Genomic DNA, 24,987 nt, shown 5'->3' on the forward strand with positions numbered 1-24,987 from the left:
GAATGTCTGTTTAAAAGTGTGGGTGTTTTTTTAAGGTTTGGTGGGGGTTTGAGCGCGCTGAAAAATTACTCTACTTGGTGATAAATTAGCTTCGGTTTTCCACATGGAATGCTCATTAGGGTTTAAGCAAAAGTTTTGCCACTGCCAAATGCAATCAATTAGAGCCAACAGTTCATGTAATCTGAGAATATTGAGGAAAAAAATAAAAAATAAAAAAAAAAGCAACGAAAAAATAATTGTGAGGAAAACATTTGGTGAATGCTAATGACACTAATTAAGATTTTTTTTTTTTGCTGCCGTTTTTATGGAACAATATTAGGTAATAACGTTTGTAATAATTTATTTTCCATTGGACGTGCAAAACCCGAAGAAATATAGAGGTTTTCTTATGGTTCAAATACACACAACCTGCCTACACCCAGACCCTACCTACCCCAATCGAATAATCCTTATTTATTAATTTGAGGCTGTGTAGAGTACAGAAATGGTACCAGCTGAGAAAAAGGTTGCGCACAGTTAAGAGTTGGCACTTGAACCCACCCACAGTTAAAATACTTTTCGTGTTTTTCTTGTACTTTATTGGGAGAAACAGCAAATACAATTTAAACTCAATAACATCGCTTCAAAGTTTTTTTTTCTTTTTCTTTAAAGTTATTGAAGTTGTACTTTAGAAATTACAATGTTTTACATCTTAAATTTAATGTGTGGTTCTGTCTTCTGTGGTCGGAAAAATAACTTAAATACAATGCCCTGGTCGGGTCGGGTCGCTATAGAGCTTGCAAAGATTGAGACGGTAAATAGTGTTAGAAATATAGAAGAAACGCCTTGTCTTAATATTCCGAATTTTCAAAAAAAAATTTTTGTCTAAAATTCCGAATTTTCAAAAATTTTCTCCTAATCCATCGATTGAGACATCAAAAGAAAGCACTCTTTAGGCTCTATTCATAACTGAAAACCAAAAGTTTGTACTAGTTCGGGTTGTTAAATTATTTGCAATCGAAATATTTTGTTTTTTTTTTCATTCGGAAGCAGATATTTTCGGATCAAAGTCCCGAAACAAGTTTTGGTTAGCGGATATGAGATCACAGTGAACAGGCCTATGCATTCAGCTAAAAAAATTACAAATTTATTTTTTTAAGATTTTCGATAATTATACAAGGGGTACCCCTTGTCTAAAAATTCCGAAATTTCAAAAATTTTCTCCAAATTCATCGAATGAGACATCAAAAGAAAGCACTCTTTAGGCTCTATTCATAACTGAAAACCAAAAGTTTGTACTAGTTCGGGTTGTTAAATTATTTGCAATCGAAATATTTTGTTTTTTTTTTCATTCGGAAGCAGATATTTTCGGATCAAAGTCCCGAAACAAGTTTTGGTTAGCGGATATGAGATCACAGTGAACAGGCCTATGCATTCAGCTAAAAAAATTACAAATTTATTTTTTTAAGATTTTCGAAAATTATGCAAGGGGTACCCCTTGTCTAAAAATTCTGAATTTTCAAGAATTTTCTCTTAATCCATTGAATGAGACATCAAAAGAAAGCACTCTTTAGACTCTATTCATAACTGAAACCAAAAGTTTGTAGGAGATCGGGTTGTTAAATTATTTGTAATCGAAATATTTTGTTTTTTTTTTCATTCGAAAGCAGATATTGTCGGATCAAAGTCCCGAAACAAGTTTTGGTTAACAGATATGAGATCACAGTGAACAGGCCTATGCATTCAGCTAAAAAAATTACAAATTTATTTTTTTAAGATTTTCGATAATTATACAAGGGGTACGTACCCCTTGTCTAAAAATTCCGAAATTTCAAAAATTTTCTCCAAATCCATCGAATGAGACATCAAAAGAAAGCACTCTTTAGACTCTATTCATAACTGAAAACCAAAAGTTTGTAGTAGTTTGGGTTGTTAAATTATTTGCAATCGAAATTATTTTTTTTATTCATTCGAAAGCAGATATTTTCGGATCAAAGTCCCGAAACAAGTTTTGGTTAACAGATATGAGATCACAGTGAAAGGCCTATGCATTCAGCTAAAAAATTACAAATTTATTTTTTTAAGATTTTCGAAAATTATGCAAGGGGTACCCCTTGTCTAAAAATTCCGAAATTTCAAAAATTTTCTCCAAATTCATCGAATGAGACATCAAAAGAAAGCACTCTTTAGGCTCTATTCATAACCTAAAACCAAAAGTTTGTACTACTTCGGGTTGTTAAATTATTTGCAATCGAAATATTTTGTTTTTTTTTTTCATTCGGAAGCAGATATTTTCGGATCAAAGTCCCGAAACAAGTTTTGGTTAGCGGATATGAGATCACAGTGAACAGGCCTATGCATTCAGCTATAAAAATTACAAATTTATTTTTTTAAGATTTTCGAAAATTATGCAAGGGGTACCCCTTGTCTAAAAATTCTGAATTTTCAAGAATTTTCTCTTAATCCATTGAATGAGACATCAAAAGAAAGCACTCTTTAGACTCTATTCATAACTGAAACCAAAAGTTTGTAGGAGATCGGGTTGTTAAATTATTTGTAATCGAAATATTTTGTTTTTTTTTTCATTCGAAAGCAGATATTGTCGGATCAAAGTCCCGAAACAAGTTTTGGTTAACAGATATGAGATCACAGTGAACAGGCCTATGCATTCAGCTAAAAAAATTACAAATTTATTTTTTTAAGATTTTCGATAATTATACAAGGGGTACCCCTTGTCTAAAAATTCCGAAATTTCAAAAATTTTCTCCAAATCCATCGAATGAGACATCAAAAGAAAGCACTCTTTAGACTCTATTCATAACTGAAAACCAAAAGTTTGTAGTAGTTTGGGTTGTTAAATTATTTGCAATCGAAATTATTTTTTTTATTCATTCGAAAGCAGATATTTTCGGATCAAAGTCCCGAAACAAGTTTTGGTTAACAGATATGAGATCACAGTGAAAGGCCTATGCATTCAGCTAAAAAATTGCAAATTTATTTTTTTAAGATTTTCGAAAATTATGCAAGGGGTACCCCTTGTCTAAAAATTCCGAAATTTCAAAAATTTTCTCCAAATCCATCGAATGAGACATCAAAAGAAAGCACTCTTTAGACTCTATTCATAACTGAAAACCAAAAGTTTGTAGTAGTTTGGGTTGTTAAATTATTTGCAATCGAAATTATTTTTTTTATTCATTCGAAAGCAGATATTTTCGGATCAAAGTCCCGAAACAAGTTTTGGTTAACAGATATGAGATCACAGTGAAAGGCCTATGCATTCAGCTAAAAAATTACAAATTTATTTTTTTAAGATTTTCGAAAATTATGCAAGGGGTACCCCTTGTCTAAAAATTCTGAATTTTCAAGAATTTTCTCCTAATCCATTGAATGATACATCAAAAGAAAGCACTCTTTAGGCTCTATTCATAACTGAAAACCAAAAGTTTGTAGTAGTTCGGGTTGTTAAATTATTTGCAATCGAAATATTTTGTTTTTTTTTTTTTCATTCGAAAGCAGATATTTTCGGATCAAAGTCCCGAAACAAGTTTTGGTCAACAGATATGAGATCACAGTGAACAGGCCTATGCATTCAGCTAAAAAAATTACAAATTTATTTTTTTAAGATTTTCGAAAATTATAAAAGGGGTACCCCTTGTCTAAAAATTCTGAATTTTCAAGAATTTTCTCTTAATCCATTGAATGAGACATCAAAAGAAAGCACTCTTTAGACTCTATTCATAACTGAAACCAAAAGTTTGTAGGAGATCGGGTTGTTAAATTATTTGTAATCGAAATATTTTGTTTTTTTTTTCATTCGAAAGCAGATATTGTCGGATCAAAGTCCCGAAACAAGTTTTGGTTAACAGATATGAGATCACAGTGAACAGGCCTATGCATTCAGCTAAAAAAATTACAAATTTATTTTTTTAAGATTTTCGAAAATTATAAAAGGGGTACCCCTTGTCTAAAAATTCTGAATTTTCAAGAATTTTCTCTTAATCCATTGAATGAGACATCAAAAGAAAGCACTCTTTAGACTCTATTCATAACTGAAACCAAAAGTTTGTAGGAGATCGGGTTGTTAAATTATTTGTAATCGAAATATTTTGTTTTTTTTTTCATTCGAAAGCAGATATTTTCGGATCAAAGTCCCGAAACAAGTTTTGGTTAACAGATATGAGATCACAGTGAACAGGCCTATGCATTCAGCTAAAAAAATTACAAATTTATTTTTTTAAGATTTTCGAAAATTATAAAAGGGGTACCCCTTGTCTAAAAATTCTGAATTTTCTCTTAATCCATTGAATGATACATCAAAAGAAAGCACTCTTTAGGCTCTATTCATAACTGAAAACCAAAAGTTTGTACTAGTTCGGGTTGTTAAATTATTTGCAATCGAAATATTTAGTTTTTTTTCATTCGAAAGCAGATATTTTCGGATCAAAGTCCCGAAACAAGTTTTGGTTAACAGATATGAGATCACAGCTAAAAAAATTACAAATTTATTTTTTTAAGATTTTCGAAAATTATGCAAGGGGTACCCCTTGTCTAAAAATTCTGAATTTTCAAGAATTTTCTCCTAATCCATTGAATGATACATCAAAAGAAAGCACTCTTTAGGCTCTATTCATAACTGAAAACCAAAAGTTTGTAGTAGTTCGGGTTGTTAAATTATTTGCAATCGAAATATTTTGTTTTTTTTTTTTCATTCGAAAGCAGATATTTTCGGATCAAAGTCCCGAAACAAGTTTTGGTTAACAGATATGAGATCACAGTGAACAGGCCTATGCATTCAGCTAAAAAAATTACAAATTTATTTTTTTAAGATTTTCGAAAATTATAAAATTATACAAGGGGTACCCCTTGTCTAAAAATTCTGAATTTTCAAGAATTTTCTCTTAATCCATTGAATGATACATCAAAAGAAAGCACTCTTTAGGCTCTATTCATAACTGAAAACCAAAAGTTTGTACTAGTTCGGGTTGTTAAATTATTTGCAATCGAAATATTTAGTTTTTTTTCATTCGAAAGCAGATATTTTCGGATCAAAGTCCCGAAACAAGTTTTGGTTAACAGATATGAGATCACAGTGAACAGGCCTATGCATTCAGCATATTTTTTTAAGATTTTCGAAAATTATACAAGGGGTACCCCTAGTCTAAAAAATTCTGAATTTTCAAGAATTTTCTCCTAATCCATTGAATGATACATCAAAAGAAAGCACTCTTTAGGCTCTATTCTTAACTGAAAACCAAAAGTTTGTACTAGTTCGGGTTGTTAATTATTTGCAATCGAAATATTTTGTTTTTTTTTCATTCGAAAGCAGATATTTTCGGATCAAAGTCCCGAAACAAGTTTTGGTTAACAGATTTGAGATCACAGTGAACAGGCCTGTGCATTTTGAACGAGTACTGGACGCGTTTTCGATGCGTTTTGGACGCATCATGTATGAATTTTTTAAAAAAAAAAACACGTTTACGGGGATGTCTTGAAAAAAAATCTAATCTGATTTTGTTAAAAACGGATTATTGCGTTGCTGAGACCTTCAGGAACAAAGCTTCATTTTTAGTTTTTGTCGTCATTTTGGGTCAACCTTAAACTTGTTCAAGATCACTGTGATGTGTTTTCTGACTAAACTTTTATAAAAATCACGAAAAAACCATTGTTAAAAAATACTAAATTAAAAATACAAAACATTTGTATAACAACTTTAATTCGAACCTCAACTCATTCTTTCCCAAAAGCACATTTTCATTTATTTCATTCTTAAGTGCTAAAGCAAAGAAAAACAATAAAACATTAAACCAAAAAACCTCAACCGGCTTATTTATATTCAAAGTGCTCAACGTTGGATAAATTTAAATGTCCATTTACTTACCGAAAATACAAAGCAAACAAGATTGTTTTCTGTCCAAATAAAACCAACTTAAACCATCAACACTGGCCTTTCTTTATGGTGCCTTGTGTAGATTTAAGGGGGGGTTAAAGACAACTCTCTATCTCTCTCTATTTTGTTGTGTGGGTATAGAAGAACACTTGGAAAGAAAAGGCTTCAAGGAAAGTCGTCCAGAGGAGCGCGTGTTCTTATGAAAACAAGTAAAGTAACACACACTAACACAACTTTTTTTCTTAATTAGAAACAGAGTAGAAAAGTGTTATGTGTGAATAAGTGTGTGTAAATAGAATATATCCTTTCATTGCTGGCGGCACCTAGAGCCATCTATCCTTTCTATACAACCACCGCATCGACCGACACCACAACTGCTGACATGTCCTGCTTTTTCTTCGACTTCTTTTTTTTGTTTCGTGTTCTTTCACCACAAGGATTTATTTCGACAAATTTTCAAGTGTCATCCGAGTAGGTATCTAAGAATATGAAGTACCTTGGGTTTTATTTAACTTTTTTGTTTCGAAACTCTGTTGGAATAAATATATAAATATTCAAGATCCTTTAGATGGAAATAAGTAATAGAATTTATTCACATAGTTGTTGCAGGAGCTTACTTTACTGCTTTTGGAAATGGAATTGAAGGTAATAAAGAAGAAGAAGTAAAACTTTGTATAGCGTAAGAATTCAAGTCCAGTTATTGTGCAGAAACTTCCATTAAATTATCTTTTCATCTTAAGTTAGAAAGCAGTGAATGGAAATGAGGTCAGTTTTGAGAACTTCTAGGTTTTTCAGAAATGGATTAGGATGGAGAAGAATAAAAAGAAAAATGAGAAATTTGAGTTATTTATGATGCAAAAAGAAGAGAAAACGTAATCTTATTATCATAAAGAATTAAAACTGAAGAAAATTATGAAATGAAAGATGTCATCGTCACAACAAAACCGTAGTTATAGAACAGGTTGGTTTTTGAAAAGATAGATAGATTTTTCTTTGGCACCATTCACAGTCTAAAGTTTTGATTTTGGTAACGTAAGAAAATTGAATTATTTCTTAAACTTTCAAAAAATTTTTGAAAATGAGGAAGGCATTTCCACGTAGTACACACGACAAATGAATCGAGTGAGACATCAAATGAAAGGTCTCTTTGAACTCTATTCATGATTGAAACCTAGTAGTTTCTTTGAGGTCTAGTTACTGAGTTATTTAAAGTCAAAGTTTGTTTTTATTCTCACATTCGGAAGCACTTATCTTCAGACCCAGGACTCTAAACATGTTTTGGTTTGAAGATATGAGTTCATACCAGCGTTACCCTTTGCAGAAAAAAAGTCGAAGTAGATTTGAAGAACAAATGAAAGTAGATTGAGAAAAATCGAAGTAGATTTCAAAATATCCTTTTCTTTATTAAAAATGTAGGTAGGTATATTTAAAAAAATTCTATTAAATTTATTTAAGTTAAATAATTACACTGGTAGGAAATAAACTAAAAAAAGTCGGGAGCAAGAACTTTATAAGGTGATTTTGATTGACTTTAGTGTGCTGAATTCAAAACTGTTTACAGATTTTTTCTATCACGTCTAGTTTTTGAGCTATACTCATCACTATTTTCGCTATAAGGCTTCAAAAACTAATTTTTAATTGAGTTTTTTTTTATGTTTATTTTCCGTAATATGTTGCTCTTTATAAGTCCAAATCAGAAGACGCAAGATGGAATTTGATTCAAAAAACCATTCATTACTTTGAAAAAAATAATCAAGATTTTGAGATATCTATCATAAATTTCTTTTTTCAATATCTTTGAGAAAAAAAATAATTTTGAAAAAATATAAATACCTGGAGGACGTGTTAATATGGCGTTTTGAGATTGCATAAGTAGTTTTACAAAAAAAAAATTAACGGTGATGTAATTCGATGTCAAATGTACCCAAAAACACGCGTTTTTGACCTATTAATATTCAATTATTTCAAAAACGTGACGTGCCAGTGAAATTTTGACTTCAGATTCGAACTCAGCACACAAAATTCCTCTCGAAAAGTAGGGTTTGGTTCTTGCTCTATATCCGTTGCTGACCAGTGTTATTAGTAAAAACAATTAAAAACAAAAAATTGAATTCTTTCACACTACATATTTTCGGTGTAAAAGTATTTTTATACATTGTTTTATATTAATTTTTAGTCAAATTTTTGGTTTTCTAAAAAAAAAAGAAGTAGATTTGGCTTAAATTCTGATAACACTGGTCAACAAGGTTTTTGCCACAAGAACCAAAATATACTTTTCTAGTAGTTTTTGGGGTGCTGAATCCGAATCTGAAGTCAGAAAAATTTAAAAATTTGATTGGCCTTCGTTTTTGAAATATTACCGTTAGAAGATGTCAAAAAACGTAATTTTGGATGTTTTCTACTAGAAAAGTATATTTTGGTTCTTGTGGCAAAAAAAAGTTAAATTTTGTTGACCAGTGTAATTTGAAGTAAATTGGAACAGAGATTTTAAAATGAAGTAGATTTCGATATTTTTGTGATGGTGCACGAAGTAGGAAGTAGATTTTATTTTTTTTTTGGAAAAAAAGAAGAATATCTACTTCAATTGAAGTAAAGTGGTACCACTGGTTCATACTGAATAGGCACATCCAAAGTAAAAAATGACTTATCTATTTTCTTAGATTTTTAAGAAAAAAAACGCAAGGAGTACTTCCCCCTAGCCGAAAAAATTTTGTTTAAAAATTATATATCCTCCAAATTCCTCGAATAATAATTCATCAAAGGAAAGGTCTCTTTAATCTATGTTTTTTTTTTTTCAATGAAAAAAATCTTTTGACCTTTTGTCTATATCACTTAATTTGAATCAAATCAAGCTCCTTTCAATCGAGTTCATTAGTAAAAAAAAAAATACTTTTGCAAATAAAATCATTCATTACCAGTCTGTTTATCTGAGTCTAATACGTGATTCATCAAAATTATTAATACTTAACTTGCCACACGTTTCTGGGATAAGAAAATAACAGATTTTTTCTCATTTTTTCTCAGAGAGGTTAACTAAATTCTAAGAAATCTTGCCTGAATCTAAAATCATTATTGATTCAAGCCTTCATATTATCTAGCTGGTCCAAGTTGAAGATAACGATACGATTTTGCACAGTTATAGCTTTTAAGGATTTAGACTATGATACCTAAACAAACAAAATAATGTATAATAATCTCCATTTCCAATATACAATATAGGCCCATAAAAAGCATCCTTTCAATCAATAAATAACTATTTTTAGAAATCCAATAACTGATGCTCCCTAACCATCGCATATTCGACACACAATATAACCAATCATAAAGTTAAAGTTACTAATCCCCAAAATACTTTATACTTCTAACAGCAGGAGCAGCAGCAAAAAATCATAACCCTTGTTACTAATCCCCAAAATACTTTATACTTCTAACAGCAGGAGCAGCAGCAAAAAATCATAACCCTTGTTTCAATAAGATCAACTCTAATCGAAAAGTTTCTTTTTGTTTTTGTATTTACTTGAATCAAACAATTTCAGTTCCACATTTCGTTTCATCTCTCTTCCCGACCTTTCTTTATATAAAATATTTACTTACCAAGGTCATACCTAAACCTCCAAGTTCCAGTAACACACACACAAAATGGTAGATATAAGCAAAAGGATAACATTCCAAACTTTATTTGCTTTTAGCAAAGCACAAAATATTCTGGTTGTACCTACATAGCACAAAGTAGGTATGTATATGTACTTAAAAATGATACAAAATGAACGAAGCGCACATTCCTGCTTTCATTATAAGGATATCCTTTGCGACATCATTTTAAAGGATAACACCCCTGAAAAACACAGTGAAAACAAAATTATATCCACAATTTTTTGTTTAAAGTCCTATATACCCGTGTAATAACTGGGGATTGTGATGAAGAAAAGAGAAGTAGAAAGCACATTGTTTCACAAGATAGTCGGTCCGGACCAAAGTCCGGAGTATGAAAGGACCAATAAAATCAACCCAGGAGTTGGGTCAAAGACTCCTTTTGAAAATGTTCTACTTAGGTCATGAAAGTAAACACATTTTGCTGCAGTGTACCAAAAAAAAACAGCAGCAGTTGAATCTGGCGATGGTATGAACAAAATGTCAACTAATCGGATCATAAAGTCAATATTTATTCAGTTATCCTTGTTCTTGTACAGTTTTTCGGGTCCGTTTTTAAACATTGTCAAAGGCGGATGACTCATCATAAACTTACAAATGTGTTTTTTGCCCAGCATCATGTTCCTTATTAGTGTAGGTCCAACGTCCACCCTTTCATTTTAAAGCTATATAAACGAAAGGACGAAAAAAGAAAATTTTCCAAACTTAAAAACTAGGATGTGGACGAAAGTTCGTTCCAGTGTCAAGTCGTCAGTCGGTCTTTGTGACAAACCAACCATTGTCTGTCCTGTGCACCATATAGATCCTACTTTTTTCGAACATTTAGAAAGCTGTGAACAAACATTTCAAAGGATTTTTCGATGTAAGAGAAGAGTGCATGTGTATTTTTGTGAGTGTGTGTATAAATGAGTATAAGTCGTGTAAATTGAGTTTATGTTTTGTCGGAGATAACAGAGGCAGGAAATACTAAAATACTGCCGGATAAAAGGTCAAAAGTTGAACGCATAACATGCCAAACTATGATGATAGTGGTTTCGTACTAAAAAGGATAATATACTTGTGTGTGTGTGTGTATGTGCTTATGGATGTTACATAAAAATAACAATGCTGCCCCAAAGATATCCAGAGCATCAGAGAGAAAGGTGCCAGAGAGGTGAATATGGTGAACCATCAACCATCGCCATCCATTGAATACCTAATGTTTTATGCTGATGCTTTATCCTGCTTTATGCTCAATGAAAATTTACACCTCCTATAGATAAATTGCCAAGGATAATACAAAACACACACTGTGTGTTGCCTTTTGTATAGGTTAGTTATGTCTAACACAGAGAATGAAGACAGCAGCAGCGCACCATCATGAAAACCATGAGAACTCTAGGAGACTAGGACAGCTCTCACAGCTAACAGGTCTTATTTTGTCGACATTTAAAGGAGAAAAAGCCAGAGTAGAAAGGACATTTTGAGTGAGAGGGTTTATGAAAATGTTGGTAATGCTTCAACAAAACACAAAACCCAAGTAGTTGAAGTATACGATTAGAAATCCATCTCTCTGTCTCTTTTTCTCTTTCACTTGAAATTTATTTGAAACTTAAGGAGGTTGAGATAACGATTATTATGGGGTAATATTTTGGTTGGTTTTCGTTTCTCTATGAAATGATTATCTTAGATTGAACTTTAACTTAAGGATTCGTTCACTTTACTGATAGATAATATCCTTCCTATTGTTTTATTATGATATTGTGGTGTTTTTCCTTGTTTTTGTTGTGCAAAGTGTTTTACGTTTAAGAGTTGACAAATTTTGAAAATGTTCACCTTTTGGTGGGGGGTAAGTTAATATTGATATTGAGGTTAAAGGGGAAATGCAAAAGTATGTTTGGAAGTGTATCGATGAAGATGTCTGTAAATTTGTTAAGGAATATAACACAGGTCGGGGAATTTGTGATCCAACATCATATCGTTATAATTACGGTTTACAGCAATGAGATGGTAAACAAAACCTATCCTTAAAAACGAAATTTGAAATCAATATTTTGTTTATTATCTTCTTGGGATGCCCAGTGCTAAAACCTGGCCAAAAATATTTGGGTATATTTTGCACATCAAATAGGTACCAAATGACTAAAGAGTTATTGTGAAGACAATTTTTTTTATTTTCTTGGTAGAGTCAAACCCACTTAAGTGCTTACCTCACGATTAGCCGTGAAAAAAATTATTAAAACCCAAAAAATGCAAGTACATTCCTGTGCTATAACTTTTCTTAAAGCTAGTAGTACAGGAAAGTTAGTAAAAAAACAGGCATGTTGTGGAACGAAATACAGGACGGCTGAATTTTTCAAATCTGAAAGAGGGACGCCAACCCCCTGGCGAAATCCACCATTTTGGAAAACGCGAATCGCTCTATATCTCCAAAACTATGGGTCCTATAGAAATTGTTATTAGACCAAAGTTATTGGAAATTCAATTACCTTTTCCTTTGTAGTACATTATTTTTTTGAGCGGGCAATAGTTTTGAGGTTATGTTGTTTTAATTTATTTTTTTTTTTCGGTTTTTTTAAGATTTTATCATTCCCGGTATCAGTTACATAATTTTTTAAAAAGTAAAAGTTATAGACCATCAAATTTCCATTAATTTGGTATATATTTTTGAAAGTCATGCGATGTATAAATCGAAAGTTATTGATCTGAAAACTATAATATTAGTGCAGGAAAGTTAGTAAAAAAAACAGGCATTTTGTGGAACGATGTACAGGACGGCTGATTTTTTCAAATCTGATAGAAGGGTAGTAAAAAAACGAAAGTCCTGGTTTTCGGGTCGCCAACCAACTGGTGAAATCCGCCATACTGAAAAACGATAATTGGTCTATATCTACTACACTATTGGCTTGACCGAATAAGTTACTTAACCAAAGTTGTAGGTAATATAAATATCTTTTCTTGTGCATGCACTGCTTTTCAGCGGGGACAACGCTTTTGAGGTTATGTTGTTTTATTTTTTCGTTTTTTTTTTTTAATTTTTCTCAAACTAAAGCATACTTTTTTCCTGAGATACAATTTTTTTATTTTAATTTGCATTAAAATTTTGTATTTGCAAATTTATCTGAATGCATTGTATCTAAATAATATTATTTTAGGACGATTAGAGCCAAATTGACCAAGTTATGAGTATATTTTAATACTTTGCTTACGAATGTTTTATTCCAGAGTTCAAAACTTTAACCCTCTACCGCATACTAACCCATATATGGTTTATCGATTTCATATCGATTTATTCTTGTTATATTGCACCAAATGTCAAAAAGAAAAAACTTTAATAAAACTATGTCTATTTTTTTATAATTAACCTGTTTTTATTATCAGTAAGAGAGTCGTGATTCTGAAATAAACTCATGGTTTCAAGAGCATGTCTAAAGTGCAAATCAGTGAATAAAAGTGTGAACTTTTCAAGTCTTTTTTTATAAGAAATAAGTAAGTTGCATCCAATTAAAAACAAGTTTCGTATGAATTTATTATACTTTTATATGTTTAAGAAGTTTGTTTTTTGTTTTTTTTTAATAACTTTTGTCTTTTGCGTTTTTTCCAAAACACCATATATGGGTTATCATGCGTTGGCGACTTACATTACTGATTTTTGTGGGATTTTTTTTTTTTTTTTGTAAAATGTATTGGAAGACTTTCTATGGAAAAAATAAGTGTGTTAATGCTAAAACTGGTGATGGCTTTCGAAGTGATGACGATCTAGCTTCAGATTCTGGCCCTTTTTAACATCAAACAAGCCATCTCCGAGCACTTTTGCAAATCTGTAACACCCAAAATGTCACGAAAAAGATGATGCCCTTCAGCTTTGGCATGTGATCAAAGCAGAGATGGAACAAAACAAAGCAGCCCCATCTAATCACGAAACTCCAATTCACTCACAACAACCAAGGGCAAAAGCCGTTGAATTCACTACTAACTGAAAACATCGACCATATCCCTGAATTCCAAACAAAAACACCAATATATCAAATTTCGGGACTGAAAACGTATTGTGTACATGTAGAAAATGAAGGGGTTCTTCTGCAACAATGATACAAGAAAGAGTTTGAATAAATTCCATGAATAAGGAAAGTCCAATGTAATAAAAACATATTTTACAAAACATACCTTGAATGCATACTAAACCATATATGGGTTATTAATTGTTCGTTCATAATTCATGCAGTAGAGGGTTAAATCGTTCTCCCCACAACTAACGTTTTCAAAGCCTCATAACTTCAAAACTACTGCACTGATTTTTTTGAAATTTAAAATACCTACTATTTCTGTACATATTTTTAAAGGTATCCCTTTAGAAATTTTCTCGTTATTATAATACATTCAATGGAATAATATAAAAATCTATTAGTAAGGATCATTTTAGAGAAGTTTTTTTTCAAAGGGTCCTTATTTCCGGGGTGGCAAACTCGGGCAAACTCTTGAAATGCAATATCATTCTACATATTTAGCAGTTTAATAAATATATAGGTTAGAACATGTTGCGCTATTTCAAAACACTAATGTTAAAAAAAAAACAAGAAAAAAGTGAAAATTTTTTTAGCGTGTACTTCAACCCCTTCGTATGAAAAAATAGAGTTGCATATACAATTAATTTTTTCTTTCTAGAATACAATTAATAACTTGCTTGTCAATATCCATAGGTATCAAAATTTTTCACTAAACCCACTTTTAAGTAAAAAACAAAATAGGTACTTAGAAAAGTCATTTTTTTTTATAAAAATCGCAGAAAAAATCGTGTTTACCCAAATAGTGCAAGTTGCAACTGATGGTGTCGCGAACTGGGTTGACCAATTTATAGATAGATTTCACTAAAAAGTAACCTGGTTATCTACCTGTTATGGAAATAAGCTTAATCCTGGGGGGCAAAATTGTGAAATTTGATTTTTGACTACGTTTTAGGTCAAAATACCGTACTGTGAAATGTTAGAAAGTTAGTCCCAGAGAAAACATATGTAGAAATTGTGTAAATGATATGAAATTTTGATATATTTTCCAGGAATTTTTGAATATGAATTTTTTTCGCCATTATTGTCATTTTTTTTCGAAAATCTTTAAAGCAATGGATTTTAATTTTTAAACCTATTCGCTATGAACTTATATCTTTGAACCAAAACTTGTTTGGAGTCTTGGGTTTAAAGATATCTGCTTCCAAATGTGGGAATAAAAACGAACTTTGACTTCAAAAACCTCAGCAACCAGACCTCAAGGTAAAATTCTAGGTTTCACTCAACAATAGAGTTTAAAGAGACCTTTTATTTGATGTCTCACTCGATTTATTTGGAAGAAATTTTTGATATTGTATTTTTTTTCGGTAAGTGGTTCCCCTTGTTATTTTTTCGAAAACCTTAAAAAAAAATAGATTTGTAATTTGAATACCAAAATGGATAGGCCTTTTTACTACGATCTCATATCTGAAAACCAAAACTTGTTTGGAGTTTTGGATCCGAAGGTATCTTCTTAGAATAATAACGTGTTTGAATTCCAAATATCTGGCACTCGAAGAAAGTTTTGGGTTATATTCATAATTTAAAATAGATCTTTCTTTTGGTGTCTCAATCGATGAAAATAATGAAAATTATTTCACAAACATTCAAAAACTTCTTCTGTACTAGTTCTGAAAATCTTTGAAAATTTTAATAAGCATTTCATATTCTCAAGACTATTTAATTTCAAACAAATCGATCTATTAATTAACAATTCGACAATGATTATGCAATATTCAAATGATACTTAAAACTTTACCTAAATAATAATTATCATCCTACTATAATATTTAACTTCATCTTTAATTCCCTTATCTCAAAATAATGGGACTGGCCCATTTTCAAAACACACAAATTTTCACCACAAGGAATCTTAAATAGCAAACAGAGGTTACAGCCTAGATTTTGGTTAAGACAAAAACAAGACACACAAGGATATAACACATTATAATCCACAACAAAACTCGATAAAATATTCAATTTAAATTTGTACTTTAGAGGTTTATACATGAATACATAGATATCTTTGTATATTTTGAAGGTAAAATATTCTTATCGAAGAAAATATGCAGGTACCTATCTATACAAGGACTCTGTATTGGTTTTTCTGTTTTAATATTTTGCTCCCCTAGGATTTTAGCAATTCACAGAAATTTGCATAAATAATTTTGAGAAAATGTTTGTTCCTTGTGTCTCTTGAAATTTCCATTTGAAATTGAATAAAATTAATCACATCGATTCTCTGACAAATAACATTTTTGTAAAAAAAAAAAAAAAATCATAGGACTACCCACATTGATAATATGTTTTCTAGCTCGTATAGATACATTATGTAAAAATATTTAGCTACAAAAGTACCTACTGTTTTAAGCAAATTAAATTTCAAAATTTCCATCTAAATAAAGTAACATCTTGAAAAAACCAATATAATTCCCATACCCCAGCTATACTTTTCAAATATTGAAAGGATGGATGTATTTTTTTTTTATTATTCTAGGAAATTTTTTGCAATATCTTAATTTTACATACATAGTCAGTTGGGTGTGGTTGCAAATTGATAAATTCGTCCTTCACTTTTAGAAGCCAATCAAATTAATTTTTTAAACAAACAAAGTTTCCGTTCTGAAAACAATTCTGAAGCAAAAATGATGCCCTAGCGGAACTTTGTAATCGTTTTGCTTTTGGTTTTTTTTTTATCCGAAAATATTTTTTGTCACAGAACTTCGGAAAAAACTTCCAGAGAACTTTAAAAAAGTATTGCGATACATTGCGTTACTTTGAATCAAAAGTTTTCTCCGAAATGTTAATCAGAAAATGTTCTTCGATAGAAAGCTCTCCATTTTCTAACAAAAAATTCCAACGACTAATTCATAAGTACTCAGTAATTGTGACCTGTGTAGTCAAGTCACTGTTGATAAAGATGAATAAAAAAAGACAAATCAAATAAATACCAAGAAGTCATAGAAGGTATCAACAGTTTCATTAGAATTAAACTAGAATTAAGGTAATTTTTGAACTAAAAGTGGGAGGGTAGCAAAAAAAGTGATGTAATTTTGTTGGAATTACCAAGGTTAGTTCAGAAAGGTTTAAAAAGTTCTATTCGTGTACTGAAAAAAATCACTTCATATAACTTTATATTTATTGATACTTTTGAAAAATGTTGGGATAGATTTTGCTAAGCATGTAGCTTTTTTAGGTGCTTATATTATGACAAACCAAAAAAATCAATGATTTTTACACTTGAAGAAATATTTGCATGTTTTGGTTTTTAATGTGAAATGAAACAAATCAACTTAAGTTTCTTAGGAATGTTATATGGACTACATTCACTCAATTCAAAATTTTAAGTCAAATAAATAACATTTGAGGTGCACTGCAAACACCAGTGGATTTAATTTTTCTTATTTATAAATTTAAAAAAAGGTCACTGTGGTGTATGCGTACTTTTTTTTGTGGTGAATACAAAATAATTCTTCTAAAATTTTTAAACTAAGCGTAAGATAGCGAAAATAAGAGTTGGGCTATCCTGGGCTAATGTAGTTCAAACGAACCACCAGTGCAAAACCAACAATTTGTACACCGAATAAAAAAAAAAATATTTTTTGTGATTTTTGAGATGAAACAAAATAATTCCTTTATAATTTTAGGGCTAGCGAAAAAAATCTTGGGTTATCCTAGGCTAACCTTGGGCCATCAAACCAGGTAGGTTTGAAAAAAAATTAGCATTTGGGGGTGCCAACTTCACTTTGGCATCTGTACAACATCTACAAAAAAAGTTACAACTTTTTAAAGGCAAAAAAAGGCCTAGGGTAATATTTTAAACGGACTAGTATTAGTCGATTCATTTCAAACTTGAAGCAGTTTAAGGTGATTTTACAAAGAGGTTTATAGAATTAATTTGTAATTACCAAAAATAAGGGTACTTTCATTAAAAAAAAAAATACAATTTTATCAAAAACGACTCTTAAATTTAAATTTAGGTAAGTACTTAAACAAGTTCTATCATTGAATAATTACACTGGTCAACAAGGTTTTTGCCACAAGAACCAAAATATACTTTTCTAGTAGTTTTCGGGGTGCTGAATCCGAATCTAAAGTCAGAAAAATTTGATTGGCCTTCGTTTTTGAAATATTACCGTTAGAAAATGTCAAAAAACGTAATTTTGGCTGTTTTCGAGGTTATGTTTTTATGTGGAGTAATTAATTGTGAATAAATTTGTAACGGTGCCAATAAGAGCTAGTTTTATTCATTCAAAAAATGTTTAAATCTTTCCGATATCTCTTTTATTGCCCGAGATATTTAAAATTTAAGTAGCGGTCTTTGAATCAGAAACAACACTGGCCAACCAAATTACACTTTTTTTGCCACAAGAATCAAAATATACTTTTCTGAAGGTTTTTGAGTTGCTGAACTCGAATCCACAATCAGAAAAATTCTATTAGCCTTCGTTCTTAAAATCTTACCGTTATAATATGCAAAAAAGGGTTTTTTTTTATAACGGTTATATTTCAAGAACGGAGGCTAATAGAATTTTTCCAATTGCGGATTTGAGTTCAGCAACTCAAAAACCTTCAGAAAAGTATATTTTGCTTCTTGTGGCAAAAATTCTGTGGCCAGTGACTTAAACTTTAGATTGAGTTTAGTTTCTCTTTGACTTATTAAATGAAACTAAAGATATCTCGAGCAATAAAAGAGATATCGTGAAAATTTAAACATTTTTTGAAAGAAGAATATCTGTTCTTATAATAACCATTACAAATTTGTTTATAATGAATTACCCCACATAAAAACAGAACCTCGAAAACAGCCAAAATTACGTTTTTTGACATTTTCTAACGGTAATATTTCAAAAACGAAGGCCAATCAAATTTTTCTGACTTCAGATTCGGATTCAGCACCCCAAAAACTACTAGAAAAGTACATTTGGGTTCTTGTGGCAAAAAAAAAGTTAAATTTTGTTGACCAGTGTTATATATAGAAGTGACACCGATAGTTTCTAGCGCTACACAATTTTATTTTTTTCGGCAATCAGATGTACTAAAAAATCCCCAGAGAGAATGGGGATTGTCTTAGGCCCAATTTATTCACTCTCCATTATATTTAAAGGCTCCATTAAAAATTATAAAACTGTCAAATCGCATACACATTTTAAAATTTCCCTTTTTTAATGGAGACTTTAAATTTAATGGAGTGTGAATAAATTGGGCCTTAGAAAATTATTTTTCCAAAAATTTGTTTTTAAAAAAGGAAATTTCACAAATACAAACGTAACAAAACAAATATCAAATAAAAATAAATTGTATCGACACGTCGACATCCTATAGTAGAAAAAAAAAATAAGGAAATTTTACTCACACATAAAACATAAAACAAATATCAAACAAAAATAAATCGTATCGACACATCGACATCCTATAAATGAAAAAATAAAATAAGGAAATTTTACTCATACATACAAAATTACACAAATATCAAACAAAAATATTGAAAAGTTAGTTGACATTATAAATGTATCCATAGTAACTCGAAACTAAAAACAAGAAATTTTTTATTAACGACGAGAATTTGAACAAAATTAAATATTATTGTTGTATATCCTACGCACGTTATAGCTTATAGGGCATGAAAGTTACCCTTGTTTCAATAGTCCTATTAGCGTAGGTGACAAGGTGATTGCTGTTTAATTTTGCTTTCTGAATTCGTATCCCCACAGAGATTGCTATTTTTTTATATTATATTTTGTTTTGGAATATTATGAAATGCGTAACAATTAGAGCCTTTTTTTGCTGAATCGAAACTTAAGCATTTAATTACAACATAAATCCTTATGTGACAGTTTACGCCGAAGTAAAAATAGAGCCTAAAAGTTTATGTTCAACATGAATTATTTAAGGTTCGTTTCAGCTAATGGCCCTTAAAGAAAAAAAAGAAAAACGTCAAGAAAAACTCAACCTAATAATTTAAATCAGGTAAGAGCTCAAACCAATAAGTCGTTTTGGCTCAAACTTTTTGTTTATTTTTGATTCCAAGGAGGGGAAATTGAAATTTTTTAACGGTACCAACTAGAGATGCTGCGAATAATGATTCGGTCGAATACCGAACATTCGACCACGCTTATTATGTACATTCTCTTACTATTAGGCTATTATTACTATAATTCACCAAAGCTTATCATTAGTAAATTTGATTTTCTACGAGCCTTACCAATAATCAAATTAAAGGTTCACTTAAATATTTAACTGAATTATACATATTTCTCTCAACCAATATAAACAATTTAATACTCAGGGTAAAGGCTAAAGCTCGGCTAAATTTAATACTTGAGTTTCATAACCATAAAATTTAACCGAGCATTAGCTTTTAACCTGAGTTGTTTTTATACACTAGCCCAAAAAGTTTAAGGAACAAAGGAAAATTCGTGATAGCTCCAAAACAAGTACCTATTCGATTTGATTTTTTCTACTAAGATAGATTTTTAGAAAAAAAAAATTTCAAAATCGTTGGAACCTTATAAATTAATTTAAAAAAAAAATTCAAAAATAAAATTGGTATGCAATTTTGTAGAAATTACTAATCCAAAAACTATTATTTTCCCAAATTTTCTTTTTGTTTTATATCTAAACTATATAAATGCTTTTGTATAAAAAATTCGTTGAAATTAAATTGGTAGTTTGGCACGGTTCTACGGTAGGTTAATAATAATTTTAAAAAATGTCCATGATTGCCCAAAAACTATTATATAATTTTTTTAAACAAAATCACTGGTACCGTTTTCGAGAAAATTAAACATTTCCTAAATTGGTTTATGACAGGTATCGTTATTTTTGATAAAAAAAAATTAGTTCTAAAAACCCCTATGGAGATTCTGCAAAAAAATGCTACATACCAAGTTTGATGTTACTCGGTAGATCCATTTAGCTGTTCCTTTGGGAGGTGGCAAAGTACTACTAATAGTTAACTAGCGATTTTCAATGGAACGCACTTTCAACGAATTCAATACAAATCGTATCCACTCGGGAAGAAGAGCATGAGTAGGTAGATGATAGTACTAGATTAAACAAAAAATCTACTATTAGCAGACTACCACCTCCAGTGGAACAGGGCTATAGTAATCCCATGTCTGATTGTTATCTCAACTTTTTTTTGTACGAATGCATAGCTTGACTATATCATGACAAAATAAAAAGCATGTAAAAGCTACATTCTTCTAGTTTTAGAATCTTAGAACCAAATTTGTATTTTATTTCAAATGGTGAAATAGAAAAATCATTGGAACTATCCCAAAACCACATTTTCTTGCATTTGCGATCAAAATATGCCCTTTTACCTTTTGAGTTTATTTGAACATTTTATTTATAAATATCGTTTAAATTTTATATAACAAAAATGTTTTAATTAAAAATAAAGAAAAGTATCCAAAAATGGTACGAAAAGATTTTTTTTTCAAAATTTAACATTTTATAAAAACTTTTAATTTTTATTTGCAGTTGCAAATTTGAACAAAGCCGTATATCCAGAGTCCTTGTTCGCAAACATAAATCAGTTTAAGCAAATAAACGAGGTTGTTTCGTATTGTATTAAAATACTTTAAAATAATGTGAAATATGGCCATATTGTATGAACTTGATCCCTACCTACTCTTGCATTATGCGGTTTAAGAAAATAGTAAGTATATGCCACAGTGCATGTGGAAAACATTCAAACAATGTGAACTACAACTTTGGCTTAGATATTATTACAAAAAGCACCCTAATCAAAATTAAATAAACACTTCTATAACTGAAGAAAATCTTCTTCTTCTCGTTAATAAAAACAAAAAACAAAATCCTTCCAAACATACATAAGAATCAAACATTCAAAAATAAATATTCAATTCAAAATAATACAAAAATTTAAAATAAATTCAATTTCAATATTACAGAAGAAAAATAAACAAACACACTACTAGCACAAAACAAACTAATACAAATACACCAAATATAAATAATATTGTAAATGTGGTTACTTAGTAACCAAAAGTCCTTTTCAGGGATTTTTCGGCCATCGAATACACAATCCTAAAACGATTGTGGCGCCACTCCTCAAACGATTGTGGCTCCACCCCTCAAACATAGCGGACGTTTTTTCCGGTGTCACTTCTATATATAATTATTCAATGGTTCTATCTTTTTCAAAAAATAAAGTTTATAAATACATACTGCCTTGGCCAAAAGCATTGAGCACCTTATGCTTTTTTGGACTAATATCACTGAAACTCTATAATTACCTATATACTTGTACCTCTGAATTTGGTTTAGTTTAGAATGAACATGCTATTTACAATTGACTTAAGCTTAACTTATTTCTAATAAGATACATCGATTGATAAAAATTTAGTTGGTATACATAGAGTCTAACCTTATACAATAGTTGAAGATAAAGTTTAAATAATTATAATACATGAATCATTTTAATTTTAAATGTCTGATGAGGATGACTAGGTTATTCTCGAGTTGGGTTAAGTGGGTTGATCTGATAGTGGCCTCGTCCTCCGGTTCGTCTAATGCCTGATTCACAATATTGCGAGACGAGAAAGAGACGAGATTTTCATTGACGATTTTTAAAATTTCCGAAAATTTCCCAATCTCACTATCCTGGGTTCAAATCTCCAAAAATTACGAATGTTTTTTTTTATTTAATTTATTTTTTTAAATAGTTAATTTAAAAAAAAATCGCAGTATTGTGAATTTCCAAACAATTTTAAAATGATTTTTTTTAAATCCGAAAATACGCAACGCTCTCGTCTCGTCGTCTCGCAATATTGTGAATCAGGCATAAGGCACAATAGTTCCGACTTGGATGAATTGATTCGGATAGCCTATTTATTGTAGAACTCATGTAGTTTCGCAAGTGGTGAGCTTCAACTTTCCTAGCAGCTATATTTGGCGTGAAGGGCTTGAAGTATATTAGTGAACCGTCTACATAAACGAATTATAATACATGCAGGCGTTTGGCCTGACGTCATTAAGATTTGTATGTTTTAATTCTTGGGCAACTCCAGCTTTGTTGCCCTTCATTGTAGATTTATAATTCTTCACTGGAACAAAGTAATTCCTGGAATAAAGAAAAGAAAATAAATAATTCTGATCTAAAGGAAAGCATAGTACCAAAATGAATTTTATGAATAAGGGCTTCTATTTCATTCTCTGTCAATTGCATTCTCGACATTCAAAAGGTAGAGGTGTTGTCTGCATGAAACTTCATAATTGGATGCAGTGTACAGTTCTCCGAAAAGTCGAACATAATCGGATAATGTTGATACCGCTGTAAAACTTCTTGAGCTTCCTGAGTGGCAGCTCTTCCAAGCACCTATCACATTGTTGAGAAGAGAGATTGGTCTGTAATTCATTTTCATTTTTCTTAGACCTTCTTCTTACAGTTGGAGTGCCAAAAAAAATAATTTTAAATAAAAATAAGTTATAACCCTATTTCGCTGACTATTATTATCCACAAATAATGTAGGTACAGGAGAATTTCTATGATATAAAGTGAAGAGGTCAACGAGTGTTGGTCGCCAGAAACACAACTTTACATGTCACATATCCTTTTTTGGGCCAGCCACATCCTCCAAACCAACATCGACCATCAGAACACTCTAAACATGCAACTTCAAATTATTGACACAACTTCAAGTAGTCATCACTGTGAAGTATCCTTCTCAAAAGCTCCATATCAAAAACCATCGCAACAGAACCTACATCTATATTTTTCTATTTTTAGTGAAACGTTAAAAACACGTCAAAACAAACGAGCAAACCCACCACACACTCTGCAAAAGATAACATCTTCATTTGATTTGATTTGGGTACCACAACAATACCAACAACAACAACAAAAAAAAGGGAGATGTCCCTTAATTGGATCCAAATCTGTAGGTCTACTGTGGCTTGTTTGTGTATGATTTCAAGGCAAACACAAAAAAATAACACAATAATGAAATAACACACTTTGACATTTCCCCAAAGTCCGGGGGGAGGTTTTTATTTAACACAACTCTTCTCTTCTCCTCACCTCACTCACATGATTTGTTTCATTTTCTCATACACACCAAAGTACAGTGCGGTCGAAACACCCGCTTTAATAAGGGTTGGTCCCATGCCTTTATAAAACCCAAGCAAACCCTCTTCCAACAACGTCAACCGTATACAACTGAATATGCCATCGTAGGTGACATTACGGCCAAATGTTTTTCGATGCTCATGGAATCCCTGTACCTGTAATCGTCGTTTGATAAAATCTAAAGGATACACAGCCATTTTGGAAAAGGCTCCCGTCACACCACCCGACAGCAGGATAAGCCATGTCGGCAGGAGCTTATGATCTTCGATGTGCATGAAATTCGCAGCAACATCGTTAAAAATTCCATAGAATGCAAAATTCGCACCCACCAGAGGTACAATTTGTATCAATGACGTTCCCAGGCCACGATATAAACCCCGAACGCCTTCTTTGCGTAGAATGTGTGGAATGGCTGCTGTGGCATTTCTGTACCCACTTCCAGTGTCTTGAACCACTAATCTTGTGCGAACAACATCGAATGGCATCGAGACCATAGTTGCAATTGCCCCTGAGGTAGCTCCACTAATGAATCGATTGAAGTTCGGTCGGTCTTGTAGCAAAGGTGTTTGACTAAATTGTAGTTCCAGCTGTTCGTAGGACCAAAATTGTGACACTCCATAGACTATACTTAGTAATTGACCGGCATTGTGACCCTTCCAAAAGGCTGTGAGTCCTTCTTCTTTGTGAATTAGTCGACATGCTTGTAGAAAGGATTTGTATTTGGAACTATGATGACCATGTTTATGATGTACAGGTTCGACTTGAAGTTGAAATCGTATTTTAAGTACTTCAAAGGGTTGTACTATGAAACGGGTCACAATGGAAGAAGTTGCACCGCCAGCAATTTGTTTGAGTTGAGATTCGAGATCGTATGATTTTACAGCGTGTAGAGGGTCATGTTTTGCTGGGGGCTCGGGGGTCATCGTTCGTCTGGAATAAGAAGAAAAAGACAAGATTGGTTATTTAACTTTCTTTTGTATTGGGTTTTAAGGAAGAAAAATTATGTATAAATAAAGAAATATATTTTCAACTTGTCTCTAAATAATAAAGACTTGCCAGCAGCGCATGTTTTCTTCATTTTTTATTTGAAATATGTACACTTTTTGAATTTCAAATTTATTTTTGTACTTTGTACATATATTTGACTTTATTTTTAATTTGTATTTAATTTTTATTTAAAATCTAAAACCGTCTAAATTGACGTTTAAATAAATGAGCTTTATTTACATCTTGAAGTTCTAAACTTTGTTAAAAATTGACAAGATAAATCTACAGGAACAAATTTTATAAGCCCATAAGTAGTTTTGAAACATTTCCAACGAAAATTAGAGTTTAGGACAGTTTTTTTT

The 24,987-nt window shown here is 31.2% G+C and overlaps 2 protein-coding genes across 7 annotated transcripts in view; one reads left to right on the forward strand and one right to left on the reverse strand.

The window, feature by feature from the left end:
• Nucleotides 1-24,987, forward strand: part of LOC129921025 (sodium channel protein 60E) — a 264,152-nt gene that overhangs the window by 88,891 nt on the left and 150,274 nt on the right. The window lies entirely within an intron of this gene.
• Nucleotides 23,527-24,987, reverse strand: part of LOC129921030 (mitochondrial thiamine pyrophosphate carrier) — a 138,051-nt gene continuing 136,590 nt past the window's right edge. For 3 of the 4 annotated variants that reach the window (XM_056002651.1, XM_056002652.1, XM_056002653.1), the window contains one exon: nucleotides 23,527-24,568. In XM_056002651.1, the coding sequence (XP_055858626.1) occupies nucleotides 23,596-24,561 (966 nt within the window). In that variant the 5' untranslated portion in view covers nucleotides 24,562-24,568 and the 3' untranslated portion in view covers nucleotides 23,527-23,595. Of the gene's footprint in view, nucleotides 24,569-24,694; nucleotides 24,741-24,987 lie in introns of those variants that run through there. The other variant, XM_056002654.1, reaches the window with a different exon arrangement.

The sequence above is a fragment of the Episyrphus balteatus genome, chromosome 1 (genome assembly GCF_945859705.1).
Source record: "Episyrphus balteatus chromosome 1, idEpiBalt1.1, whole genome shotgun sequence".
In the NCBI taxonomy this organism is placed as follows: Eukaryota; Metazoa; Arthropoda; class Insecta; order Diptera; family Syrphidae; genus Episyrphus; species Episyrphus balteatus.